General features: G+C 43.7%; 1 protein-coding gene across 2 annotated transcripts in view; it reads left to right on the plus strand.

The window, feature by feature from the left end:
* Positions 1 to 24,711, plus strand: part of LOC137527191 (heat shock factor protein 3-like) — a 167,631-nt gene that overhangs the window by 32,623 nt on the left and 110,297 nt on the right. For both annotated transcript variants that reach the window (XM_068247672.1, XM_068247673.1), the window contains exons 2-3: positions 1,175 to 1,283; positions 6,830 to 6,957. In XM_068247672.1, the coding sequence (XP_068103773.1) occupies positions 1,175 to 1,283; positions 6,830 to 6,957 (237 nt within the window). The remainder of the gene's footprint in view (positions 1 to 1,174; positions 1,284 to 6,829; positions 6,958 to 24,711) is intronic.

The raw sequence follows: 24,711 nt of genomic DNA on the forward strand, positions 1-24,711 counted from the left end.
AAAGAGGCGGCCAAAAGTGTAAAATTAATTAAAATATTAAAGACAGTATTATGAGGTGGCTTACCTCATTCACGACACCACTTACGGTAAGGTAAGAAAAGGATTTTATTAAGCCCAAGGCAATGCTTTTCGTGAGACCAACCTCACTTCATCAGGCCAATGATTTGTGCCAGGTGTAGATAAATATCTGACATCGGACGTCTGATGTAAGATATTTTTTTTTGCACCCGGCACAATTATTGGCCTAATGAAGTGAGGTTGGTCTCATGAAACATGTTGCCTTGTGCTTAACTACTTAAAGACCGCCTCACGCCAATGGGCGTGACCACGGCGGCAGCCCTGGGGCTGCAGTTTCCCAGGGAATGGCTGCGCGCATGCGCGATCGTTCCCTGCCACTTCACGGAATGGAGTTCCGTGAATAGCCTGCTAGCCGCCTATCGCGGCTAGCAGGCTGTTTGTAAACGAAAGGGGAGAGAAATCCCCTTTGTTTACAAGCGTACAGCGCTGCGGCCCCAGGCAGCGATGTACGAGATCGGTGATCCCCGGCCTCTTGCCGAGGATTGCCGTCCTCTCATAGGCCGATGTCTTTCAGAGGCGGAACAGGATGGATCGCCGTCCTGTTCCAATTCTGTTCACGGAGTAGAGGGAAGGGGAGGGGAATCAGAAAAACGATTGGAAATCAGATCAGACCTGTCGGAAATAATCGATTTGACCCAAACAAACTGATCACATGCTTATCCATGAGTTCTCGATATGACCATCACCACTAGTCAGACTTCAGTTGCAATCTGCATGCTTGTTTCAGGTGTGTGTGCAGTACTGCCAGGCAAATTATCCGATTTAAAAAGAAATAAATATGGCAGCATCGATCTCCTCAGTAGTACCTGTAGTAAAAAAAAGTTCCCCAAATAAGTACTTTCATAGGTAGAGGGAAGCCTCTGGACAATCCAGAGACTTCCTCTGTCCTCCTCCTCCTTGCTATTCAAGTGCCGGGACTCTCCGGAGCCCATTGACAAATCGTGCTTGCACTGCGCAGGTGCACACTACTTATGCTATTGAATTACCCTGCATTTGATAGTTTTCATACTGGTTTTTTTTCTGAACACTGAAAAAAGATTGCCTATTGTATGACCTATTTAAATATCTATTGACTTTATTTATTTTTCAATTGTAGAATGGCCAGAACTTTTGCATCTTGGATGATCAGCGGTTTTCTAGAGAAATTCTACCAAAGTATTTCAAACACAACAACCTGTCTAGCTTCATTCGTCAGCTTAACATGTGTAAGTATTATATTTGCAACTTTATCAAGCTTAAACCAATCTGGGTCACTTATTAATGGTAAATGCCATTTAGGGTGGTTTTGCACTAGAATTGTGCCATGCGATACGACCACAGATATGAGGCTTCATATGACCCTGCGCCATAGACCTACTGGGCAGGAAGTACCGTATTTTTTTGGACTATAAGAATCACTGTTTTTTTTTCCCTAGAAGTGTGTGTGTGTGTGTGTGTGTGTGTGTGTGTGTGTGTGTGTGTTTTGAAGGCAGTGCATCTTATAGTCTGAATGTGCAGCCAGGGGTCCCCCACAAGCAGGTGCAGGGTGTACTGGAAGCCCTCACCTATCCAGCCACGGCTTCTATGTCCTGTATCTTGCTTCTGTGTCCAGCTCTCCTGCTTCCTTATCCACTCCCTAGCTCTCCTCCTTATGTCCCTCCTTCTTTACCACCACCCAGAAGGAGGACATCAGCAGCTCTGCAGACATCGGTGGCTTCTGTGCAGCTGAAGGCACTCTTCCTGTGTGTAAGATCCACGCTTCTTCTTCCTTCTCTGCTGCCACCGGGACTGAGGACATTGGCGGCTCTGCGGACATCGGTGGCTTTCATGTAGCTGAGTGGCAGTCTCCTTGGATCGGTGGTTCGTCCTTCCTTCTCTGCCGCCACCCGCACTTAGTACATCGGCGACTTAGTCACGTGGGCTATCAGCTGGAGCTGCCCACTTGACTCCAGTCCTTGGAGCGGCTCTGGCAGGCATCTGCTTCTCGCCACGGATGTCCCTGGTTCTTTACCGCCACCCGGAAGGAGGTGGCTCTACAGACATCCATGCAGCTGAGCAGCACTTCCTGGGTGCAAGGTCGGCGTTTTTTTCTCTTTCCCTGCTGCTACTCGGACTGAGGACATCGGCGGCTGAGTCACCTGGGCTATCAGCTGGAGCTGCCAACGTGACTCCAGTCCTTGTAGCGACTCCATCTGGGGGATCCGGTCCTTGCTACAGATGTCCCTGGACCAAACTGCAAGGGGACCTGGGACGCCACCCCCAGTAGCCCAGGCTAAGCATTAGCCCTGACAGCATGCCTCTGCCCTAGGAGCGGTAAGTATGTATGAACAGTGCATTTGTAGCTTAGTGTAGATAGTGGGGGGCTGGGGCATTGTAGCTTTGTGCAGGTAGTGGGGGCATTGTAGCTTAGTGTATGTTTTTGGGGGCAGCAGGGGTTAGTGTAATGTAGTTAGTGGGACAGCAGGTGTTAGTGTAGCTGGGCAGTCAGTGTAGCTTAGATAGACAGTTTGTGGGGAAAAGGTCCATAAGGCGCCCTGCACCAAAGACGCACCAGGTTTAGTAGTTTGGATTTTTTTCCTGATTTTTGCCCTCTAAACCTAGGTATGTCTTAAAGTCAAGCGTCTTATAGTCCGAAAAATACGGTATGTCACTGGGACTCCCATCAGTCAGTGCATCCGCATCGCACTGTGCTCCCATCATGCACACTGCCTGCATCGCCCATTAACTTGCATCACTGCAGAGTCTGTGCGGTAGGCACAGATCATGTGGTAACGTACTGCAGCCTTTGCGTCGGCATTGCAGCGATTTGGACACTTCCATCTAATCGTGGAAGTCTTCATAGACTTGGATGACCCTTGCGGCGGGAAAGAGTACCACGGTGCAACACAGCTTGCAAGGGGCCTTATGCTGGGCATACATGGGTCGACCCGGCGGCTTATCGCGTCCCCGCGGGCTGCCGGATCGATTCCTGCTCGTTCCCGTGGGTGCTCCTTATCTTCCGCTCCATTCCTTGCTGTTGTCCGCCCACCGGGAATCTATCCGGCGGGTCATCGGACCTTTCTGATATTATCAATGGAGCCATCAGCTGCACGATTGATAAAGGAAAAACAACCCATGTATGCCCAGCATAAGTGTTCAGTAAATATCCTCCATGCCTAATTAAAATCTAATCTGCCAGAAAGCATTCCATATCCTACCGTGTAGTTTAGCACAATGTTGCTACCTGCTGCACCTAGGGCTCTTTCACATGCTGCACTGTTGCGCTGTAAAAATTATATGCGCTTTTGTTTTCGTTTGCACATACGCTTTTTTTTTCTTTTTCTTTTCTTTTTTTATAGCTATAAATAGGAAAAACTACATTTTGTCCAAAATGCAGAAGTTAATTAAAAAAAAAACAGTTCTGAAGTTCAAGCCGATTATCAATTTGAAAATGTTAAACAAATCTCTTATTCAAGAAGTTTCGGATACATTGAGACAATTGCCATCTTTCATAATCAGCCGGGTTCTTGAGTATGCATACTTACATGCTTTAATCTTTGCAACTCATCAAAAGTATCTAAAGCCTTTTACATTTGGTATAGAAAAGTAGATTGAAACACCCAAAGGACAAATTATGCTGCATCAGACAACAGTCGTTGGTTGCGAAAAATGTAGCCAAACGTCTGTGAGCAACTGATATTGGGCACTTTGCCAGATCAACTTAGATGACTGTTGGGCAGATATCGGGCAGTCAGTCAGGTGTGTACAATGTTCAAACGACAGCATGTGCACATGTGAAATGTTTCTGCTTGTTCACACAGTATTGAAATGACATAGTTGTTTGGAATATTGATGCGTGGACAACATAGTTTTAAAGTCTTGTCCTTTTCTGTTTATCGACTGTAAAGTTGTTTGGGGCATCTTTAATCTACTGTGTGTATTGCCCTTAAAGGACTTCTGTCATGAAAATCTTAAAATTTAAAATATATGTAAACTTGTACAATTAAAAAAGGTACGTTCTTCCAGAGTAAAATGAGCCATAAATTACTTTTCTCCTATTTTGCTGTCACTTAGAGTAGGTAGCAGAAATCTGAGAGAACCAACAGGTTTTGAACTAGCCCATCTCCTCATGGGGGTTCACATGGATTTCTTTATTTTCAAAATGCACTTAGTGAATGGCAGTTGCTCTGTTTTGGACTCTAAGACCCACTTTTTCACCCCCAAAAGTGGAGAAAAGAAGTCACTGCATCTTATAGTCCAAATGCAGGGAGTTCCTGACTTGTGAATGCCTGCCAATATGAACCTCTCTTACCTGGTGCAATGTCAAGGACTCCCTGTTCTATGCCCATGCGGAGAAGGACACGGAGACTAATGGAGGACACAAAGGGGCATAGATGATGACACAAGGGGGACACAAAAGAACATAGAGAAAGACACATGGGGGACACAGGAGGACAAAAGGGGGAGAGAGGAGGACACCGGGAGAAACAAGAGGTACAAAGTGGCATGAGGTACAAAGGGGGCATAATTCACAAGATTCCCCTTCGTCATGGATGTACCAGGTTTAGCATATCTCCCCCCCCCCCCCCCCCCCTTGGTTTTTGTCCTCTAAACCTAGGTGCGTCTTATGTTCAGGAGTGTCTTATAGTCCAAAAAATATGGTATGTGTATATATCAGGGCTGTGGAGGAGGAGTCGGAGCATTTTGGGTACCTGGAGTCAGTGATTTCATAAACTGAGGAGTCAGAATCGGATGATTTTTGGACAAAATCCACAGCCCTGGTAAGTATTAGACTTGGGAGTCAGAGTAGAGGAGTCAAAAGGCATTTTGGGTACCTGGAGTCTGAGTCGGCGGTTTGAGAAACGGGTGTCAGAGTTGGAAGATTTTTGTACTGACTCCACAGCCCTATTACCATAAGCCCTAGCTGGAATTTTAAGCATGCTTGAAATATAAGCCCTACCCCGAAAATAAGCCCTAGCGGAAGTTAGAGAAGGAAGAGGCAGCCGATCCTTTCATCCCAGCACCCAGCAAGGTTATTAGCTGTGTGCAGGGAGGACAGGTCAGGTGCGTGATCAGTACAGTAGCATACTTTCAAATCCATGAACATCACAGAACAGAGGAACGGGAAATGTTCTGCTGAGAGACACTTCCTAATAGAAATATAAGACATCCCCTGAAAATAAGCCCTAGTACATTTTTTAGAGCAAAAATAAATCTAAGACACTGTCTTTTCAGGGAAAGAGAGTGTGTGTATGTGTGTGTGTGTGTATGTATATATATGTGTGTATATATATATATATATATATATATATATATATATATATATATATATATATATATATATATATATATATATGTGTATATATATATATATATATATATATATATATGTGTATATATATATATATGTGTATATATATATATATATTTATATTTATTATTTATTTATTATACAGGTCCTTCTCAAAAAATTAGCATATTGTGATAGTTCATTATTTTCTTGTACTGTACTGATAAACATTAGACTTTCATATATTTTAGATTCATTACACACAACTGAAGTAGTTCAAGCCATTTATTGTTTTAATATTGATGATTTTGGCATACAGCTCATGAAAACCCAAAATTCCTATCTCAAAAAATTTGCATATCATGAAAAGGTTCTCTAAACAAGCTATTAACCTAATCATCTGAATCAACTAATTAACTCTAAACACCTGCAAAAGATTCCTGAGGCTTTCAAAAACTCCCAGCCTGGTTCATTACTCAAAACCGCAATCATGGGTAAGACTGCCGACCTGACTGCTGTCCAGAAGGCCATTATTGACACCCTCAAGCAAGAGGGTAAGACGCAGAAAGAAATTTCTGAATGAATAGGCTGTTCCCAGAGTGCTGTATCAAGGCACCTCAGTGGGAAGTCTGTGGGAAGGAAAAAGTGTTGCAGAAAACGCTGCACAACGAGAAGAGGTGACCGGACCCTGAGGAAGATTGTGGAGAAGGACCGATTCCAGACCTTGGGGGACCTGCGGAAGCAGTGGACTGAGTCTGGAGTAGAAACATCCAGAGCCACCGTGTACAGGCGTGTGCAGGAAATGGGCTACAGGTGCAGCATTCCCCAGGTTAAGCCACTTTTGAACCAGAAACAGCGGCAGAAGCGCCTGACCTGGGCTACAGAGAAGCAGCACTGGACTGTTGCTTAGTGGTTCAAAGTACTTTTTTCGGATGACTTTTATAGTATACTGTATACTGTTCAGTGCAATGCTATAGGCCATACCTCTGCTTCCCAACACATCAAATTGGTTGAAATTTGGTCTGATTATAATTTCAATTGATTTTTTGCAAGGAATCTTTTGAAATTATGATCGGTGGGGTGAGTTGCATCATTAATAACCTGCAAATTCGATCAGATTGATTGAATTTACTGGTAAAAATTGATGTGTGTATGGCCAGCTTTATGAACAAATTTTTCTTGTGTGTGATTGCTGCTAGTTTCAAGAGACAGCTGTACTGTCAGTTTATGTAATTGATTTATTATAGTTTACTGTTTGTCTAATATTAGAAGAAAAACAAAAGTGTACATTAACATTATACAAGAGTTTCTTTGTTAATGTTTTGTATTGAGTTGATTGAGCAGAATTTTGTAATTTGATGCACCGTTTTTCATATACTTATAGCCTATGTGAATTGCATTTTCATGTACTGCATACAAAAAATCAAAGACCTTTTGCTAAATCTGAGCTCTCTTGTTTGTGAACTAAACTATGTAAAACATTTTATTTCATTTTTGCTGTAGATGGCTTCAGAAAAGTGATTAGCCTGGAGAGTGGGATTTCAAAGTTAGAACATGGCTCCACCATCGAATTTCAGCATCCATTTTTTAAAAAAGGAAGAGCGGAACTCTTGGAACTTATCAAGCGCAAGGTATGCAGCTTAGATAATGCTGTATATAGTAATTAGTATAATAATTACTACTGTTTCTATTAGGTTTTGAGTTTTTCAACTCTTTTTGGACCGCCTTTCTTTCATGCGGCCATTCAGTGATCACCGTGATTAGCTCACAGTAATCACCTAGTAAGGAGCCAATGAAACGGACTCCTTACTGGTAGGAGGAAATGACAGCCGAGTCTGCGACGATCAGCTCGGGATTGTGGAAAACTGTGGCGCAGAATCTATACCGTATCAGAACTGGAGAGCCACAGATGCGGCATAAATTCTAACTTCCTTTAATCAGGTATGTCAAACTGGTCCTACGAGGGCCGAGATCCTCACACATTTTTGATACAGCTCAAATGAATTGAGGGGTCTGAATCAGGAAAGTTGTGGTCCATCAGGTAGAACACATTCCTTTCTTACTCAGTCCATCCTAAACACTGGCATGGATCTGGCCCTCCAGGCCTGGAGTTCGACACGTGCTTTAAATGGAACTACATTCAAAATATCCCTTTTGCTCCAGTAGGTTAGCCAAACTGTTCTAAGTATGTTTTTTTTTTTTTTTTTTTTTTAATAAAGTGTCTTAAATGGTTAAACCTTTTAGTTTCCACTTTCTTATGAGTTCTGTTTATTCAATGAGCTGGGCTAGCAGCTTTCCATGCTGATAATTGTTCTCTTGTCTCTGAATGCAGAAAATGTGAGTTTCAGAGAAATGCTTTGTGAAAAACACACACAGTAGGGGCCTGTTTCCACTAAGTGCAAGATTGCAATTGCTTTATTCACATTGAAACTGAAACCAATGCATGTCAATGGAATCATTTTAATTGAATGTAAATTTACTAATTAAGTTCAATGCACAAAAACACAGAGTAGGGACACCAAGAGCCAAATATAGTGTAGTATGTACTGGTAGTTGAAATGAAGTATGATAGAGTAATAAGCTATACTCACAAAATAGGGTTACCTCAAAGGCAACCACTTATCTCAGAGAAAACTGCATACCGTACTTTTGAGACAGTACCTCTTGAAACGCCAGGCATTCGGGCACCAACAATTTGGCCTCTTTGAAAGTCTGAGAGATCTGCCATTTTTATAAATTATAACCAACTTTGGTTTAAATATCTGTAAAAAAAAAAAAAACTATTTTCATTAAACCAAATAACAAAAATAATAAACAAAAAAAAATTAACATATGTCAAGTTTTGATTGCTTAAAACATGTTCAAAGATTATGATGCCAAAATGTTAGGCGTTTCCATTATTTTGTCCAACCCCTGTATATCTGATAAAAACTGTGGAAACCTCTAACTGATAAGAGACGAGGTGTGATCATTAATCACTGGTGCCAAAAAAGGGTTACAACAGGGGTCAAACTAAAATTACACAAGCGTCCATCACTTGCAGTGACCACTGCATGAGCATCCGGCCCTAGACGCTACATGCAACTTTTTTTTTAACTGGGCGGTAACTGCAGCGTCTATCAACCACTGACAAACATGTGGTATGAATACTCCCATTCGGTTTAATTGTTTTGCAACTGAAGGAGCTTGACCATGGAAATTGGCGGCTAAATGGCACGTTCAGTGTGCCATTTTTCTGAAAGAGTCCTAAGGGCTTGTTTCCACTACATATTGCAAATGTAGAGCTATTCTTGACAATTTTCACTTGTGTGATTTGAAAAATTTGCCATTCCATTTGCAATTTTTGTCAGGCACTTAGATCGGTAAATGGGAACTGTGCTCCCAGTCACTGATCAAGTCGGCAACAAGAACGCGCACAACAGCAATAGCGGTGCGATATGTATATCTATGCCCCTGAGGCTAAGATGAAGTCCTGCAGGCCGTAGATGATAAAAAAAAATAAAAAATCATTAAGTGGTTATACAACACATTTTTATTAAAAACTAAAATTTCAAGTACAGGTTGAATAGTTCATAAATTCATTTCGATTTTAAGATCAACCATCAATACTACAACCTGATGGATTTAGGGGGTATAAACACAGTAATTATGTTGCCTTTCACCCTAAGAGTAAGCTTTCTTTCAGAAACTGTTAGTAAGTCTAGTTTAGTGATTTGAGGAATCATTGAGGAGGGATATATAGCATTTTTCAGACAAGACACTCCAGACTATAAGACTCACCTAGGTTTAGAGGCCAAAAATCAGGGGGGAAAAAATACTAAACCTGGTGCATCTATAGTGCAGGGCATCTTATAGACCTTAGCTGTTTATAAGCTACTCCAACTAAGCTACAGTGGGATGTGAAAGCTTGGGCAACCTTGTTAATCGTCATGATTTTCCTGTATAAATCGTTGGCTGTTACGATAAAAAATGTCAGTTAAATATATCATATACGAGACGCACGCAGTGATATTTGAGAAGTGAAATTAAGTTTTTTGGATTTACAGAAAGTGTGCAATAATTGTTTAAACAAAATTAGACATAAATTTGGGCACCACAAAAAAAATGAAATCAATATATAGTAGATTCTCCGTTTGACTCTAAGTGCTTCCTGTAGGTTCCAATGAGAGTCTGGATTCTGGTTGAAGGTATTTTGGACCATTCCTCTTTACAAAACATCTCTAGTTCATGCAGGTTTGATGGCTTCCGAGCATGGACAGCTCTATTTAACTCACACCACAGATTTTCAATTAGATTCTGGGGACTGAGATGGCCATTCCAGAACATTGTACTTGTTACTCTGCATGAATGCCTCAGTGGATTTTGAGCAGTGTTTAGAGTCGTTGTCTTGTTGAAAGATCCAGCCCCGGTGTAGCTTCAGCTTTGTCACTGATTCCTGGACATTGGTCTCCAGAACCTGCTGATACTGAGTGGAATTCATGCGTCCCTCAACTTTGACAAGATTCCCAGTTCCTGCCCTGGCCCCACAGCCCCACAGCATGATGGAACCACCACCATATTTTACAGTAGGTAGCAGGTGGTTTTCTTGAAACGCTGTGTTGTTTTTCCTTCATGCTTAACGCCCCTTGTTATGCCCATATAACTTAATTTTAGTTTCATCAGTCCATAACACCTTATTCCAAAATGAAGCTGGCTTGTCCAAATGTGCTTTAGCATACCTCAAGCGGCTGTTTTGTGCTGTGGGCGGAGAAAAGGCTTCCTCTGCACCACTCTTGCATACAGCATCTCCTTGTGTAAAGTGCGCAGAATGGTTGAACGATGCACAGTGACTCCATCTGCAGAAAGATGATGTTGTAGGTCTTTGGTGCTGGTCTGTGGGTTGACTGACTGTTCTCACCAGTTGTTACTTCTGTTTATCCAAGATTTTCTTGGTTTGCCACTTTAAGCCTTAACTTGAACTGAGCTTGTGGTCTTTCTTTTCCTCAATATGTTCCTAACTGTGGAAACGGACAGCTGAAATCTCTGAGACAGCTTTCTGTATCCTTCCCCTAAACCATCATGGTGAACAATCTTTGTCTTTAGGTCATTTGAGAGTTGTTTTGAGACCCTCATGTTGCTAACTTTCAGAGAAATTTTACAGAGGAGGGAAACTTACACTTGACCCCCTTAAATACTCTCTCATACTTGGATTCACCTGTGTATGTAGGTCAGGGGTCGCTGAGCTTACCAAGCCAATTTGAGTTCCAATAATTAGTTCTAAAGGTTTTGGAATCAATAAAATGACAACAGTTCCCCAAATTTATGCACCTGCCTCATTTTATTTAATCAATTATTGTGCACTTTCTGTAACTCCAATAACCTTCATTTCACTTCTCAAATATCACTGTGTGTGTCTCCTACATGATACATTTAACTGACATTTTTTATCGTAACAACCAACGATTTATACAGGAAAATCATGATGATTAACAAGGTTGCCCACATTTTCGCATCCCACTGTATACTGCAGTAATCCCTGCTGCATCCACCAGTCAGTCACACTACACCAACCCTTGCTGCCCCACCAGCTAAGCTGCACAGCACTGCACTACAATACTGCACCTGATCCTGTTTGCCACACTCCTCTCCCCCTTGCTCTGGTCCTCTTTGTGTAAATACACCCCTCATCTCCCCTTCTCGCAGCAGCAGCGATGTATATACCGTATTGCACGCCGTATAAGACGCACCCAGGTTTAGAGGGCAAAAACCAGGGAAAAAAAAAATACTAAACCTGGTGCGTCCATATTCCAGGAGCATCTTGTACATGTCCTTCTGTGTGTCCTCGTGTGCTCCCGTGCACCCCATATCCCCATGTGTCCTCCTGTGTGTCCTCCTGTGCCCCCCGTGTGTCCTCCTGTGCCCCCCATGTGTATTTCTGTGCCCCAATGTGTCCTCCTGTGCCCCCCAATGTGTCCTCCTGTGCCCCTATATGTCCTCCTGTGCCTCCATGTGTCCTGTGTGTCTTTCTGTACCCCCTCATGTGTGCTCCTGTGCCCCCCATATGTCCTCCTGTGCCCCCATGTGTCCTGTGTGTCCTCCTGTGCCCCCCATGTGTCCTCCTGTGCCCCCCATGTGTCCTCCTGTGCCCCCCATATGTTCTCCTGTGCCCCCCATATGTTCTCCTGTGCTCCATATGTCGTCCTATGCCCCCCATATGTCCTCATTTGCCCCCACTGCATTCCCCGTGCCTTCCTCCCTTCCACCTGAGTCTCCTGGCCCCCCTTGTGGAGTGTCAATAGTGGCGGCAACTTACCTATGGCAGGCTCCCGCGCTGATCCTAGATCATTGCGCTGCCCCCGCTAACCTCCTCTGCCTCCCCCCTGCTTATCTGCCCCCCCCCCCCCCCCCCCCGGGTGTAGGAATAAGTAGCGGTAGCTTACCTCCGCAGTGCGCATGCGATGACTGCAGACATCCGTCTTCCTGGCACTTCTCGCTCTAGTGACCGGCTTGAACTGATGACGCGCAGTTCAAGTCAGTCACTAGAGCGAGAAGTGCCGAGGAGACGGATGTCTGCAGTCATCGCGGGCGCACTGCGGAGGTAAGCTACCGCTACTTATTCCTACACCCGGGTGGTCAGATAAGCAAGGGGGAGGCAGAGGAGGCTAGCGGGGGCAGCAATGATCTAGGATCAGTGCGGAAGCCTGCCAAAGGTAAGTTGCCACCACTATTGACACTCCACAAGGGGGGCCAGGAGACTCAGGCAAGCACGGGGAAGGCAGGCACAGAAAGGCAGGGAATCCTCGATGGCGGCGGGTCAGCGGTTCTGTATCGGCGGGCGTTTTTTAAGTCGGCGATTCTCTGCCTTTGCCGTATAAGACGCAGGGACGAAAAAGTGCATCTTATACGGTAGCAAATATGGTAGATAAATGCTTGATGTACTTACATAACAAATGTATTGCACTGTCTACGTTTTGATTTTAGTGATTTTTCTTCAGTAAAAAAAAGAGAAAATCCTTCTTGGCATTTCCCATTTTAAGTGTGGCTATTTTGAAGCCAATCCCAAAGTCATTTACTGCCTTACTCTCCACTGCTTGTCCACCCTTTACTATAGAAAGTGCATTGTCTTAGCATGAGAAATACTGTATTGGCCACTCAGAGAGGAACAGAGGTGTGGGAGGGGAAAACGGGAGGGAAAGAGGCTTCAGCCAATCAGGCTGCATTAGTTAAGTCTGAGGGGAAATAGAGAAGCAAAAAAGGAAAACCCAGCATGCCCTGCAACTTCTTTTTTTGTGTACCAAATAAAAGTCAGGTAAACTGGGGAATGATCATTTCTCAACAAGAAAAGTAATGGTGATTTTAACTTTTGGATTGCCTGGTTATCATCCGTATTACTTGTTTACCAGTTAAAATTAACAAATAGATTTTTTATTTTATGCCCTACAGTTACACTTTAAGAAGTCGCTTTCCGTAGGTGAGAGAAAAGGGGGTAATGCCCCTCCTCCAGGGGTGGACTTGATATAGCGTAGTATGGATACAGAGGCGCCAAAAGGATAAAAGTATGTAAACCATAAGGAGGCAGTGGTGGACACAGAGGTGCCTGGCTCTTCTACTGACCACATATGCTATTACTCCGTTATCACCTGATGAGGTGGGATCAAACCTTTTTGCAGTGTCGCTCGGAGTATGTAAATAAACTTGTTCTATTTGACAAACACATTGGCAATTTTTGTGTCTGCTTGGAGGAGAGAAGTCCACCACGGAAGCGGGAAAAAAGGGCGCAGGCCGCTAGTGGACAAAAAGGCCGCCGCCATTCACTCTCATAATAAATAGCGTTTAATGGGCGCCGAGCAGGAAAAAAGGGCGCTGGACATAAATAACGTTTACAAACGGCGCCAGGAGATTTTTAATGATTTATAAGTGTGCTTGTGGTGATTTACGTTTATAAAATGCACCCGTGCCGAATAACGTTTATAAAAATACTAAACATACCGTATATGCTGGCGTATTAGGCGACTGGGCGTATAAGACGACCCCCCAACTTTGCCAGTTAAAATGCAGAGGTTGGGGTATCCTCGCCGTATAAGACTACCCCATAGTAGGAGTGTCAGGGTGCCGGGTATCAGGCAGAGCTGTAATTACCTTATGCTGCAGTCATCCGGTAATAAGAAAGATAGATCGCGTTCTCAGTTTAAAAAATAACTTGTTGTAACAGCTTCTTGCGAGCAGCCGCTCGCACGGGTAGCAGTGCAGCTTCCTGCGTCCCTTGACTGGTGACGTGTGCGCTCCACTGATGAGGCTCACGCCGGAAGAGATTGCCGGGATGTATTGTGGAGCGCACACGTCACAAGTCAGGTGATGCAGGAAGCTGCACTGCTACCCGTGCGAGCGGCTGCTCGCAAGAAGCTGTTACAACAAGTTATTTTTTAAACGGAGAATGCGATCTATATTTCTTATTACCGGATGACTGCAGCATAAGGTAATTACAGTTCTGCCTGACACGGCACCCTGACCAGACCTGACATTCTGACACTCGGCGTATAAGACGACCCCCGACTTTTCAGATGTTTTTTCAGGGTTAAAAAGTCGTCTTATACGCCAGTATATATGGTATTTATCTTATTTAACTAATTAAAACATTATTTAAAGTTTTATCCCTTACTGTTTGTAAAACATCATTATTCACAAAATAAAGCGATCAGTATGTAACGTAAATTGCAAAATATTTTTTGCATTCACAATTAGTAAAACATTATTATCCACATAATAAAGGGGGGTCTTAGGTTTAGGCACCACCAGGGGGGTCTTAGGTTTAGGCACCAACAGGGGGGTCTTAGGTTTAGGCACCAACAGGGGAGTCTAGGGGTTAGGGGTAGGTACAGGGAGGGTTACTTAGGCACCAACAGGGGGGGTCTTAGGTTTAGGCACCAACAGGGGGGTCTTAGGTTTAGGCACCAACAGGGGGGTCTTAGGTTTAGGCACCAACAGGGGAGTCTTAGGTTTAGGCACCAACAGGGGGGGTCTAGGGGTTAGGGGTAGGTACAGGGAGAGTTATTTAGGCACCAACAGGGGGGGTCTTAGGTTTAGGCATCAACAGGGGGGTCTTAGGTTTAGGCACCAACAGGGGGGTCTAGGGGTTAGGGATAGGTACAGGGAGGGTTCTGTGTAAGAGTAGGCTTAGGTATAGTTTTAGTAAAATTTTAGTAATAATTACTAATGTTTTACAACACTTATTACGAACGTAGTTATATTTATATCATCGTTATAAAGAATATTTTCAGATTTTATTATAAGAACAAACCGTAAATGAAGGTTATTCACAATAATATAGAATTATAACAATTAAACATAATTACATTTATGAAAAAAACAATAATATATAAGTTTAACTTTAGAAACAGGGAAGATTAACGTTTTCACAATTTCCGACTTCATAAACATTATTTAACCCATTCAGGTTCCGTCGTTTTCACGTGAGAAATGTTCACCTCCCATTCATTAGCCTATAACTTTATCACTACTTATCACAATGCACTGATCTATATCTTGTTTTTTCCGCCACCAATTAGGCTTTCTTTGGGGGGTACATTTTGCTAAGAGCCACTTTACTGTAAATGCATTTTAACAGGAAGAATAAGAAAAAAATGGAAAAATTCATTATTTCTCAGTTTTCAGCCATTATAGTTTTAAAATAATACATGCCTCCATAATTAAAACTCACGTATTGTATATGCCCATATGTCCCGGTTATTACACCGTTAAAATTATGTCCCTATCACAATGTATGGCGACAATATTTTATTTGGAAATAAAGGTGCATTTTTTCCATTTTGCATCTATCACTATTTACAAGTTTAAAATAAAAAAAATATAGAAATATTTCATCTTTACATTGATATTTAAAAAGTTTAGACCCTTAGGTAAATATTTACATGTTTTTTTTTTTTTTTTTTATTGTAATGTTTTTTTTTTTTTTATACTAAAAATTTTATTAGGGTACTTTTGGGAGGGTGGGAGGTAAACAATAGATTTATAATGTAAATGTGTGTTAATTCTGTGTTTTTTTTTTTTTTTTCCAGATGTAGTATTACTTTTTGGCCACAAGATGGCGGCCATGAGTTTGTTTACATGACGTCACTCTAAGCGTAGCACGCGCTTAGAGTGACGCATCAGGAAGAAGACGGCCAGAAAAAGCTCAGCTTCCGAGAGAAGCTGTCGCTTTTTCAGCGGGGGAGAGGAATCAATGTTCGGGCTCCGTAGCCCGATACATTGATTCCTTGGCTACCGAATCCGCGGCCGGGAGTGCGCGTGCACGCGCACGATCGGCCGCGGGGGCACGCGGTAGCGCGCATGGTTCCTGGACGTAGAAACTACGTCCAGGAACCAAAATAGGTTAATGATTTATAATTTTGTTAAACATTATTTGTAAACGAAATATAGCACACTATTTTTATAAACCCTATTAATGATTAATTATTATTTAGAGTTTACACCCCGCGCCCTTTTTGTCCGGGCGCCCTTTTTGTACGTACGCGTCCACCACTGCCTCCTCATGTTTTAAACTTTTTAAATACTTTTATCCTTTTAGTGCCTCTGTGTATTGGTTGCATGCTGCAGATTTTTTGCACCACACATCTATTTCCCATGTAATGATTGATAGCCGCATAAGAAAAGCAAATCTGCTTAAAGAGAACCCGTGGTGGGGTTCTCACAACAAAATCCCCATACAGAGGCTGGCTCTGCCTATCGAGCCCAGCCTCTGTTGCTAATCAGATCCCTGCTAAATCCCCCCCTGCGCTCAGCCAGACCCCATAAATCTCAGCCGCGCTGCCGACACTCAACGTGTTGCAGCGGGCTGTGTTTAGCTTCCTAACGTCTCCGCTCTCCCCCACCTCCTGTATCGCTCTGGTCCCTGCCCACGTCCCTTCCCTCCACGCTGATTGGAGGGAAGGGACGCGGGCGGGGACCGGAGCTCTGCAGGAGGCGGGGGGAGCGCCGAGACTGACGTTAAGAAGGTAAACATAGCCGCATAGCGCGGCTATGATTTATGGGGTCTGGCTGAGTGCAGGGGGGATTTAGGGGGGATCTGATTAGCAACAGAGGTTGGTCTCGATAGGCAGAGCCAGCCTCTGTATGGGGATTTTGTTGTGAGAACCCCACCTCGGGTTCTCTTTAAAACGTTTGCGAAATGCAATATGCTAGTGCAAATAGACCCTAAAAGCTATGCAGTTTAAAAATTAGTGTACTGTTTACATATTGAAATTAACATAAAGATGGAAAAGTCTGGAATAGTTTTCTTTTGATTTAGTATAAAAAATAAAGATAAAAATGTAGACCGTGCAATAAATATGTTATGTAAGTAGAACAAGTATTTATTTACTTACATATGTGTTGTTGTTTTTCTGGGATACTATAGCTGACCCTTTTGCTTTAACAGAACTAATCCAAATAAAAGATATGAATAGAGAAGCTTAATTTCTCTACTAGGTGGCACAGTATTTTATCTATCACACCTGTATGTAAGGCTTCCTTAATCTCCTTGATATACACATAAACAATACATTAAAACCTTCATACATTAAATGATGACCTATAACAATAGTTATAGAAGCATGAATACCTGTTGCATCATACAAAATAATTTTAACCAGGATCTTCTTTTCTATAACCTTTCAGTTTCGGTACTGTTTTGAGTGAGCATGTAACCAAACGCATACTAATGCTCCATACACATGCTAGGTTAAAGTCGGTCCTCAGCCAATAGTCCGGCACGTGTTCACTCCTACCACTTGGCTAGCAATTCACTAGGTGGATCAACCTGGCTAAAAGACAGCCGATACCTTTATCCTCACGCACGCCCCGTCCGCCAAGTGACGTACTGCCTGCGCTACTCCGTTGGCCCACTGTATTGAAATACAATGTATAGTCAGCTTGCAAACTGACTATTCATCTGTGCAGCCTCGGCTCCTATGATGTTGCCTGGGGGATTGGGTCACGATCCCATCCGGTGACATTAGTCAAGCATGTGTACAGGTCTTTAGGCACAAAAAGAGTGGAATACCTGTAAGCAGAAGGCTAGTTGCCCTTACTGGAAAAAATGTTTATTCGCACTACGCGTGCCACCCTTAGTGATTACTGTACTTTTCAGAATATATGACACACTTTCTTCCCCAAAATGAAAAGTGGTTGTGTCTTATATTCCGAAGATATGGAATAAAGTGATGCAGAGTGCGCAGGGAGCACTTACTGCATCCAGCGCCACACTCCTCTCGCCCTCGCTCCGGTCCTTTTGTAGATGCACTCCTCCTCTACTCTTCTTGCAGCAGCGATATATCGGTACACTGCGGCTACCTGCCACTATTCAGCTTTTCCGTCGTCCTTGGTTCCGTACTTCCGCATTAGTGGTCTCTATCAGTAACCCCATGCATGACCCCATCGCACGTGCGCTGTTGGTGTTTCTGTAACTGACCACAAATGTGGAAGTACAGGACGGTGGAAAAGCTGTATTGCGGCAGGAGAATGCAGTTTACTTATATACATCGCTGCTGCTGCGAGAAGGGGAGATGAGGGGTGTATTTACACAAAGAGGACCAGAGCAAGGGGGAGAGGAGTGTGGCGAACAGGATCAGGTGCAGTATTGTAGTGCAGTGCTGTGCAGCTTAGCTGGTGGGGCAGCAAGGGTTGGTGTAGTGTGACTGACTGGTGGATACAGCAGGGATTAGTGCAGTATACAGTGGGATGCGAAAATTTTGGCAACCTTGTTAATCATCATGATTTTCCTGTATAAATCGTTGGTTGTTACGATAAAAAATGTCAGTTAAATGTATCATGTAGGAGACACACACAGTGATATTTGAGAAGTGAAATGAAGTTTATTTGATTTACATAAAGTGCACATTAAATAAAATGAGGCAGGTGCATACATTTTGGGGAACTGTTGTCATTTTATTGATTCCAAAACCTTTAGAACTAATTATTGGAACTCAAATTGGCTTGGTAAGCTCAGTGACCCCTGACCTACACACACAGGTGAATCCAAGTATGAGAGAGTATTTAAGGGGGTCAAGTGTAAGTTTCCCTCCTCTGTTAAATATCTCTGAAGAGTTATCAACACGTGGGTCTCAAAACAACTCTTAAATGACCTGAAGACAAAGATTGTTCACCATAATGGTTTAGGGGAAGGATACAGAAAGCTGTCTCAGAAATTTCAGCTGTTTGTTTCCACAGTTAGGAACATATTGAGGAAAGGAAAGACCACAAGCTCAGTTCAAGTTAAGGCTCAAAGTGGCAGACCAAGAAAATTTTGGATAAACAGAAGCAACAAATGGTGAGAACAGTCAGTCAACCCACAGACCAGCACCAAAGACCTACAACATCATCTTTCTGCAGATGGAGTCACTGTGCATCGTTCAACAATTCTGCGCACTTTACACAAGAAGATGCTGTATGCAAGAGCACAAAACAGCCGCTTGAGGTATGTTTCTTTTTTTTCTTTTTGGAATAAGGTGCTATGGACTGATGAAACACAAATTTAAGTTATTTGGACATAACAAGGGGTGTTAAGCATGAAGGAAAAACAACACAGCGTTTCAAGAAAACCACCTGCTACCTACTGTAAAATATGGTGGTGGTTCCATCATGCTGTGGGGCTGTGGGGCCAGTGCAGGAACTGGGAATCTTGTCAAAGTTGAGGGACGCATGAATTCCACTCAGTATCAGCAGGTTCTGGAGACCAATGTCCAGGAATCAGTGACAAAGCTGAAGCTACACCGGGGCTGGATCTTTCAACGAGACAACGACTCTAAACACTGCTCAAAATCCACTGAGGCATTCATGCAGAGGAACAAGTACAAGAGAGGTTATGTAAAGAGGAATGGTCCAAAATACCTTCATCCAGAATCCAGACTCTCATTGGAACCTACAGGAAGCATTTAGAGTCAAACGGAGAATCTACTATATATTGATTTCATTTTTTTTGTGATACCCAAATTTATGCATCTGTCTAATTATGTTTAAACAATTATTGCACACTTTCTGTAAGTCCAATAAACTTAATTTCACTTCTCAAATATCACTGTGTGTGTCTCGTATATGATATATTTAACTGACATTTTTTATCGTAACAACCAACGATTTATACAGGAAAATCATGACGATTAACAAGGTTGCCTAAGCTTTCACATCCCACTGTAGCTTAGTTGGAGTAGCTTCTTAACAGCTAAGGTCCATAAAACGCCCCTGCACTATAGATGCACCAGGTTTAGTATTTTTTTTTCCCCCTGATTTTTGGCCTCTAAACCTAGGTGCGTCTTATAGTCTGGAGTGTCTTGTCTGAAAAATGCTATATATCCCTCCTCAATGATTCCTCAAATCACCAAACTAGACTTACTAACAGTTTCTGAAAGAAAGCTTACTCTTAGGCTGCTTTCACAGTAAGACGTTACAGGCGCACGTTAGACCCTGCCTGATGGGGCAATTTGGGGGATAGGTTGTTTATACCGGATCCCCCTTGCTCTGTCCATGGCGTTTCGGTTGTTTGGTCCGGACGTCTGGGTTTAAGGACAGGGGAGTCACGACATGGGTCGTTGTCGACTCATTCAGCCAATGTGGTTTTTCTATACGAATGGTGTGTGGACCTGAAAATCAGCCATAGATCCCGGAACTTTCTATCTGAGTGAGTTTATGAATCTGGGAGCTGGTTCTCTTTTCGAGGTTTCCTCCCCACTGACTTATGGTCATCCTCCCAATATCTCTTAGGGGTTGCCCCCCCCCCCCCTTTTGGGGTTTTGTCACTATGGACCTAAGGTTACCATCCTGCACTGGCTCGGTGGGTCTCTCTGATCTTTTGTTCTACTCTTTTCAGTTTCCAGCCTGATCTATAGGCCCCGTCAGAAGTAAGTACAAATTAGTGTACAACTGACCCTGCGTATATTAAAGTGAAATACTATTTTAACCTTCCTGGGTATTTTAGGGTATGCTGCCCTTGGTAAGGGGAGGTATGGTGGCATCCTAGAGGGGGAATGTGCCCCAACGGGATATTGGATCCACTTGGCCACTTCTAATCTCCCCCCTCTCCCTTCCCCCTTTTTTTAATGGGGCAAGTTTGAGGGTGTGGTTAAGGGGGCCTTTTTGTTCTTTAATATGACAATAAAGGTATGATTTTAAACAATGCTAGCTATTTTAAACAAAGCTACATATGCAACGATGCCGATGTTTAAGGGTGCACTCACTTATGCACAAATTTATTTATGCACTAAAGTCATGTATGTAATGATAGATGTCACTAATATGAAACCCTGTGTGGGTTTTTCACTATGCCTAGTAAGGAATATGGTTCATGTATTGTTGTTATAATGTTAAAGTTTTTATGCACTCATGTCATACTTTTGTACGCACTGAGCACTTATCCCAAATGTTTGTACGCAATAAGCACGCATCCCAGCAATACTATTTAATACGCCATGCAGATTTTTTGCCGCTAGATGGCGTATCCCCGCCCCATCACATTTGACGTCTTCCTTGCTTACACTCTAGCCAATGAGACAGCGACGGAGGCTCTGCTTGAAGGTCCTATGAAGGGAGCCGTACGGCGCTGTCTCTCTAAGTACATTGCACGTGAGCAAGCGCAGGTTTTGGCGTGAAACTGCTGTAGTGCCATCCTGTTCGTCCCCTGGTCACCCTTCACAGCTCACCAGACACCCTCTACCACCAAGGTTTGATGCATCTTTACTTTTTGTCAAGCTGTTGTATTCGTGGCTGTGTAACTGAATAAAAGGTCTTAAAGGGGAACTGAAGAGAGAGGTATATGGAGGCTGTCATGTTTATTTCCTTTTAATCAATACCAGTTGCCTGGCAGCCCTGCTGGTCTATTTCTCTGCAGTAGTATCTGATTAAAACCAGAAACAAGCATGCAGCTAGTCTTGTCAGATCAGACTTATAAGTCTGAACCACTGAAACACCTGATCTGCTGCATGCTTGTTCAGGGGCTATGGCTAATAGTAATAGAGACAGAGGATCAGCAGGGCTGCCAGGCAACTGGTATTGTCTAAAAGGAAATAAACATGACAGCCTCCATATACCTCTCTCTTCAGTTCCCCTTTAAGGAGACAGGTGCACAGTTATTCCTTTATGTGCTATATGTAATTTTAGTTTGGCCCCTCTTGTAACTCTTTTCTTGGCACCAGTGATTAATGATCACACCTCTTCTCTTATCAGTTAGAGGTTTCCACGGTTTTTAACGAGGGGGGCCAGGGGAAAAGGGGGAGAGGGGACAGACAATTAATTAACCCCAATTTCACTTGGTAATTCCAACCCAACCGCCACAATTGTATATCAATTAATAAGCCGTGACCTGGTAAACGTGAAAAAGGTATTAATTTATTAATTGTATGTGACTCATCAAAGCATAAAAATGGTGTACAAGACACAATTAAAACCAACAGCGCTGTTGTACACACATGCGTCAGGGCGCCCACCAGACTCACCACATAATTTGCTGACACACACACACCTGCCACCTGAGGGCATACAGGGGGGTTAGTAATCATCCATATCCTCCCAAATAGAATCACAATGAGCTCAAGCACTAATGAATTAGAAGTCGGCAGCATGCATCCTGTGTCTCATAGAGTCCTGCGCCATGCGGAATATGGAAAAGCTTGTGGGATAAAGCAATGATATATAGACAAGCACATGCCAAGCAGTCCCGTCCCCTAAACTGCAATTATAGGACTCCTTGCATACTCACGACTCCATAGTCCTCATCAAATTTCTGGGGGTGATAATATCCCATCCTTGTATATGCACACAACAGGGGCCCCTGTGTAGTCCGCACACTTGGTCTCCTCTCTTTGGGCAAAACCACCCAGCATTTAAAGATCCAGTCCCCAATCCATGAAGCACACCCACACTACCGGCTGCTTTGGCTGTTTAGACTTCCGGGCACAGGAACACAGCCCGCCCCTGTACATCCATCAACCAAAGAATTGTGGATCCGGTTCTCAGCTTCACGTCCGGCTTGTGGGTTGAGCGTCTGGGCAGGCCGTCGGGCTTGTTCGCCTTTAACATCCGACCATAACACAATCCATATACTGGGGGGGCCCGGAGAGGGACCCGTGGCAGGTCCAGGGAGCGGCTTACCGCAGTTGAGCCGACTAGTTTCGACCGGTGCTTCCGGTCTTCATCGGGACGTGGCTTACTTACGGGGGGCTGAGACTAAATATCCCTCTAGCTCCTCCCGTTGCACGCTAGTTGGTAGAAGTGTTGCCAACATATTTGTCCGGGCTGGAAACCCTGGCTAAGCTTTTCTGTTCTGCTGCAGTGTTAGCATCAAAGAGGCACAACTAACTATTGGAGGTGAGCAGTAGAACGGGACAATTACTCAAAGACAGCGCTAAGCGCCCACTATGAATATCCCTTCTGGAAACAGAGTGCACACAGGTCCATTACATCATTGATCCTATAAAGCCTTTTCAATTTTTGACACCATAGAACCGAGGCACCAGGGAAAGAAGAGAGGGGGGGGGGGGAGGGGAAAGGGTATTGGGAAAGAGGGAGGAAAGGAGAAGGGGAAAGGGAAGGGGAATGGGGTGGTAAATTAAAGGTTATAAGGGGAACAAGTATATCCTATACATTTTATAATTTTAAAGAGACTCTGAAGCGAGAATAAATCTTGCTTCAGAGCTCATAGTTAGCAGAGGCATCCCTTCACCACCAAATGCACCCCCGCAATCCTTGGTCGTCTTTTGGTCGCAGATTTATTGCTTCCTTCCTGCGTCTATCAGCGGCGCATCGCCGCCTCTCCCCCGCCCCTCTCAGTGAAGGAAGACTGAGAGGGGCGGGGGAGAGGCGGAGATACGCATTGACAGACGCGCGTGGGGCAGGGCTGCGGCGGTTAGCCCTGCCCCAACCAGGAAGCGCTCCCCGGCTGTACGGAGGAGATTTAGGGGATCAGGGACCCCCGTTAAGCCGCGGGATAGCAGCGTTTTAGCAGGGGCACACATGCCCCTGCTATCTATGAGGTCTGAGGCAAGATTTATTCGCGCTTCAGACTCTCTTTAAGTTTCCACGGTTTTTATCAGATATACAGGGGTTGGACAAAATAATGGAAATGCCTAACATTTTGGCATCATAATCTTTGAACATGTTTTAACCCTCCTGGCAGTTAATTGATTCTGCCAAATAGGCAGAAATACATTTTTTTAGGTTTTTTTTTAGTTTGTTTCATGTAAAGCTACCAAAGTGGTAGCTACATGAAACAACACTAGAGGGCGCATGTGTCCCTCTAGTGCGATCGTCGCCGGCATCAATAGCAAACAGGGGAAAGCGTATATAACGCGTTCCCCTGTTTGGCTTTTCCTGTCGCCATTGTGACGATCAGAATGACGTCATCCGATCGCCCTTAGCGCTGCCCGGCGATCAAGCTGTGCGCGCGGCTAGCAAAGTGCTAGCTGCACGTACAGCACTTTAAATGGGGCGAATCGCCCCACCAGGGGCTGAGATATCCTCCTGCGCAGCATAGCCCGAGCTCAGCTCGGGCTTACCGCCAGGAAGGTTATGCAATCAAAACTTGACATACAGTGGAGGAAATAATTATTTGACCCCTCACTGATTTTGTAAGTTTGTCCAATGACAAAGAAATGAAAAGTCTCAGAACAGTATCATTTCAATGGTAGGTTTATTTTAACAGTGGCAGATAGCACATCAAAAGGAAAATCGGAAAAATAACCTTAAATAAAAGATAGCAACTGATTTGCATTTCATTAAGTGAAATAAGTTTTTGAACCCCTACCAACCATAAAGAGTTCTGGCTCCCACAGAGTGGTTAGACACTTCTACTCAATTAGTCACCCTCATTAAGGACACCTGTCTTAACTAGTCACCTGAATAAAAGACACCTGTCCACAGAATCAATCAATCAAGCAGACTCCAAATTCTCCAACATGGGAAAGACCAAAGAGCTGTCCAAGGATGTCAGAGACAAAACTGTAGACCTGCACAAGGCTGGAATGGGCTACAAAACCATTAGCAAGAAGCTGTGAGAGAAGGTGACAACTGTTGGTGCGATTGTTCGAAAATGGAAGGAGCACAAAATGACCATCAATCGACCTCGCTCTGGGGCTCCACGCAAGATCTCACCCGTGGGGGGTCAATGGTTCTGAGAAAGGTGAAAAAGCATCCGGGAGGAGTTAGTGAATGACCTCAAATTAGCAGGGACCACAGTCACCAAGAAAACCATTGGAAACACATTACACCGCAATGGATTAAAATCCTGCAGGGCTCGCAAGGTCCCCCTGCTCAAGAAGGCACATGTGCAGGCCCGTCTGAAGTTTACCAATGAACACCTGAATGATTCTGTGAGTGACTGGGAGAAGGTGCTGTGGTCTGATGAGACCAAAATAGAGCTCTTT

Source organism: Hyperolius riggenbachi, chromosome 8 (assembly GCF_040937935.1).
Source record: "Hyperolius riggenbachi isolate aHypRig1 chromosome 8, aHypRig1.pri, whole genome shotgun sequence".
In the NCBI taxonomy this organism is placed as follows: Eukaryota; Metazoa; Chordata; class Amphibia; order Anura; family Hyperoliidae; genus Hyperolius; species Hyperolius riggenbachi.